At 45.2% G+C, this 5000-nt stretch overlaps 1 protein-coding gene across 1 annotated transcript in view; it reads left to right on the top strand.

The window, feature by feature from the left end:
* The first annotated feature begins 3623 nt into the window (after positions 1-3623).
* LOC143283501 (uncharacterized) overlaps positions 3624-5000 on the top strand; it is a 61098-nt gene continuing 59721 nt past the window's right edge. Inside the window, exon 1 of the mRNA XM_076589745.1 lies at positions 3624-3689. Coding sequence (XP_076445860.1) covers positions 3638-3689 — 52 coding nt within the window. The 5' untranslated portion in view covers positions 3624-3637. The remainder of the gene's footprint in view (positions 3690-5000) is intronic.

Here is a 5000-nt window from a genome sequence, read left to right as displayed (position 1 = left end):
CCCCCCCAGCCCCCACCTCCCGGACCGAAACAACGACCTCCCCCAACCCCCCCACCTTCCCCCACACACACTGTTTAGGTTTGAACCTCACAACCTCCCAATTCCCAAAGTTTGTTCGTGAGCTCACCGTTCCATTTCGGCGACTGGCGAAGTAAAAGTAAGCCAATCTTCTTTAACACTTTTTTCTTTCATCCTCTCTTCTTTCCTCTCTTTCTCTCTTCCCCAGCCCCACTGTGTGTCAAGGACGTTGGGGTGACGTCATTCAAGCTGTGTGCCTCAGGAAACTACACGTGCAACGATGGCGGATGTATCGATGACGCGGCCGTCTGTGACGGCGTGGAGGACTGCGTCGACGGAAGTGACGAGCAGTACTGCTATGGCGGTGGGTGTCAGTAGTATTAGAAGTCGCAGTCGTTGTAGCAGTAGTAGTAGTGGTGGTGGTGGTGGTAGCAGTAGCAGTAGTGATAGTAGTGGTGTGTGTGTGTGTGTGTGTGTGTGTGTGTGTGTGTGTGTGTGTGTGCAAAAGCCATGGAACGGTCAACGATCCTTCGCTGTTTGCCTCGAACAATACCTCACCAATCGCTACACATTATACGATACCTCACCAATCGCTACACATTATACAACGATACCTCACCAATCGCTACACATTATACGATACCTCACCAATCGCTACACATTATACAACGATACCTCACCAATCGCTACACATTATACGATACCTCACCAATCGCTATACATTCTACAACGATACCTTACCAATCGCTACACATTATACAAGAATACCTCACCAATCGCTACACATTATACAACGATACCTCACCAATCGCTACACATTATACAACGATACCTCACCAATCGCTACACATTATACAACGATACCTCACCAATCGCTACACATTATGCAACGATACCTCACCAATCGCTACAACGATACCTCCCCAATCGCTGCATATTATGCAACGATACCTCACCAATCGCTACACATTACACATTATGCAACGATACCTCACCAATCGCTACACATTATACAATGTCCCAGTAAAACAAGGCAAGGCAAAAATCTTTATTGACGAAGGCTGAGCCATAATCCTGTGTGGACTGTTCTTTTTTCATGCTGTCCCCACTCACAGGGGGGTTATAAAAAAAAAGAGGGGGAGAGGGAAAAGGATGCACTTGATATTTACATATAAGATATTCAAGAGAGAGAGAGATAAAACACGTCAAACCAAAGATTTAAGCGTTTAAGAGAGAGAGAGAGAGAGAGAGAGAGAGAGAGAGAGAGAGATCAGTATCAGTAGCTCAAGGAGGCGTCACTGCGTTCAGTCAAATCCATATACGCTGCACAACAGATGCCTGACCAGCAGCGTAACCCAACGCGCTTAGTCAGGCCTTGAGGGGGGAAAAAATATATATGGTATTTATGGGGCGCAAAATCTTGATGTAATCAACTCTGAGCACACATAAATAAATAAATAAATAAATAAATAAAATAGAGAGAGAGGGGGGGGGGGAGGGGTACACGTATTTTTTTTCTGCCAAGTATGTATAAAATGGGGATGAGGGGTACCGCAAGGGATAGGAAAAGAGTGGGAAAGGAGTCAGATAAAGACGTGACAGAACTGATAAGACGGGTGAGGGGTGGGGTATGGGGGTGGGGGTTGGGGGTGGGGGTTAGGCTAAATGAAATGAAAAGCGGGGGGGGGGGGGGGATGGGTGGGTAGTGTGGAAGAAAGGCAGTTCAGAGAGAGAGAGAGATAAAGGCAGCCCCGTGAGATTAAGAATGTGAATGCCAGACAGACCGAAATCTCCACATGGCATGACCCAGGGAGACATTTAAAAAAAAGAAAAGAAAATGAAAATGAAAAGAAAGCAGACTTGAAGAGAGACTTCATTCACTCTGAGACAGCGGAGGATCTTGGTGTTTTAACCTATTCTCCCTTCCCGTTCTCTGTCTGAAAGAACCTGACTTCCTGTTTACTGTCCAAATCCTCATGCGCCCCCCCCCCCCCCCCCGCCCCCCCAACCACCCCCACCTCCCTTCATCCTAGCGCGCGCGCACGCACACACACACACACACACACACACACACACACACACACTTACACATACTCAGACATACACACAAATATATATATATACTATTTTTTTGCACACGTTACATTCACACACGTATATATATACACATACATACATACACTCACTCACTCACTCATTCACTCATTCACACACACACACACACACACACACACACACACACACTGTCTCTCTCTCTCTCACTCTCTATGTCTTTGTCTCTGTCTCTCTCTATGTCTGTCTGTATGTCTCTGTCTCTCTGTCTCACTCTCTCTCCCCTCTCTCTCTCTCTCTCTCACTTTCTATCTCTCTCACCTTCTCTGTCTGTCTCTCTCTATCTCCCTCTCTCTCTCCCTCTCTCTCTTTCTCTCTCACACTCTCTATCCCTCTCTATTTCACTCTCTCCCCTTCTCTCTCTCTTTTTCTCTCTCACTCTCTCACTGTCTGTCTCTCTGTGTCTGTCTCCATCTCACTCTCCCCTTCTCTCTCTCACTCTCTCTCACTTTCTCACTCACTCTCTATCTCACCCTCTCTCTCCACCCATCTCTCTCTCTCTCTCCCTCTCTCTCTCTCCGCTACTTTCGCCAACAGGAAGAACCACCTGAGGCGCTCTCTTGTCTGCCCGTCCTTGTCTCCATTATATTTCTCTCCATTTTTTTTTCCTCCAGCATTTTGGTGATATGTCTCTCTCTGTCTGATGGGAGATGAAATCGAGGCATGGGTGGGTGGGATGGGGGTGGGTAGAAGGGAGGGGGGGGGGGGCGGCGGGGAGGCGGGTATGTGTTTGTGTCGGGGGGGTGGGGTGGAGGGGATGTATGTGTATGTGTATCATTTGTGTGTCTGCGTGCGTGCATATATATATATATATATATATATATATATATATATATATATATATATATATATATACATACATATATATATATGTACACACATTTTCTCTCTCTCTCTCTCTCTCTCTCTCTCTCTCTCTCTCTATATATATATATATATATATATATATATAAGTATACAATATATACGTGTGTATAAGTGTGTGTGTGTGTGTGTGTGTGTGTGTAAGTGCGTGTGCGTGTACGTGTATGTGCACGTGTGTGTAAGTGCGTGTGTACGTGTACATGGGTGGGGGGGTATCGTGCGTGCGTGTGTGGGTGCGGAAGAGATGTGGCGGGTGAGAAGTGAGTATTGATGCCGCTTAGTGGGATTATCTGTTTATTAATTCATATAGTTATCAATTCAATGTCTGTCTGTCTGTCTGTCTCGCTTCCACCTCCCCACCCACAAAACAAAAATTTATAGTCGCCTCTCTTTTTCTCTCCACCATCCCTCTCTCTCTTATCTCCCTACATACCCCCAACCCTAAACCCCCCTATCTTGTTCTCTGCCACCACCCCGCCTCACACTCACCCCCCCCCCTCTCTCTCTCCTCTCGCTCTCTCTCTCTCTCTCTCTCTCTCTCTCTCTCTGTGTCTGTCATTCTGTGTATTTCTAATATCGATTTTCTCTTTTTGTTTTGTCCGACCTTTCAGATGACGAGTACACGGATTACAAGTTTGATGCCATGTTTCTCAAACGACCGGATGCTGACTGGGAGAAAAAAGCAGATACATGCGGTCAGCGATGCTTCTTTCGTTCGCTTTTTGTGTTTGTTTGTTTGTTTGTTGTAATTGTTGTTGTTGCTGTTGTTGTTGTTGTTGTTGTTGTTGTGGTGGTGGTGGTGGTGGTGGTGGTGGCGGTGGTGGTGTTTTTACCATACTGTATTTATAACCCGTTATTGTGTCAGCGTTTCAGTTACTGTTGATTTGCAGCAAACTGTGTCTTCGTTTGTTGTTTGGTTACGCTTCTTTCTTTCCATCGTGTTTTTGGGGGGTTTTTTTGTTTGTTTTTTTTTGTGTTTTTTTGTTTTTTTGTTTTTTTTGTTTTTTGTTTTTGTTTTTGTTTTTGTTTTTTTTGCTATGTATGTCGTACACACACACACACACACACACACACACACACACACACACACACACACACAAACAAACACACTCACACACACAGGTATCTATCTATCTATCTATCTATCTATCTATGTTGTTTTGTTGTTGTTTTTTTATAGAATTTTGCGTGATATGTCTGCACACAGATAACTGCGACAGATGATAGGATTCTCATCGTCATTACCATCGTCATCATCACCATTGTTGTATTCGGGTCGTCCTTGTCGTCGTCGTCATCTTCATGTGCATCATTATTGTCGTATTCAACATCATACAACACTCAAGCCACGATTTCATTTGGCGCATAACCGCTGATTTGTACATGTCGTCGGTACGCTGATTTGTCGTCGATCGACGACAGTTTTGGCGGAGCTCTGTTTATAATGACTCGTCACTGGCGACAATTTGTCTGAACTCTGTTTATCGATGAATTGTTATCGTCGACAAGCTGTCTCAGCACTGTTCATCGATGACTTGTCACTGGCGACAAGTTGTCTGAACTCTTTTTATCGATGACTTGTCACTGGCGACAGTTTGTCAGAGCTCTGTTTATCGATGACTTGTCACCGGCGACAGTTTGTCAGAGCTCTGTTTATCGATGACTTGTCACCGGCGACAATTTGTCTGAGCTCTGTTTATCGATGACTTGTCACCGGCGACAGTTTGCCAGAGCTCTGTTTATCGATGACTTGTCACTGGCGACAGTTTGTCTGAACTCTGTTTATCGATGACTTGTCACCGGCGACAGTTTTGTCTTAGCTCTGTTTATCGATGACTTGTCCCCGGCGACAATTTGTCTGAGCTCTGTTTATAATGACTTGTCACCGGCGACAAGTTGTCTGAGCTCTGTTTATAATGACTTGTCACCGGCGACAAGTTGTCTGAGCTCTGTTTATCGATGACTTGTCACCGGCGACAAGTTGTCTGAGCACTGTTCATCGATGA

This window comes from Babylonia areolata, chromosome 6, assembly GCF_041734735.1.
Source record: "Babylonia areolata isolate BAREFJ2019XMU chromosome 6, ASM4173473v1, whole genome shotgun sequence".
NCBI lineage: Eukaryota > Metazoa > Mollusca > Gastropoda > Neogastropoda > Buccinidae > Babylonia > Babylonia areolata.
Note: the sequence above shows the minus strand (reverse complement) of the source record. Positions and strands in the feature narration are given on the sequence as shown.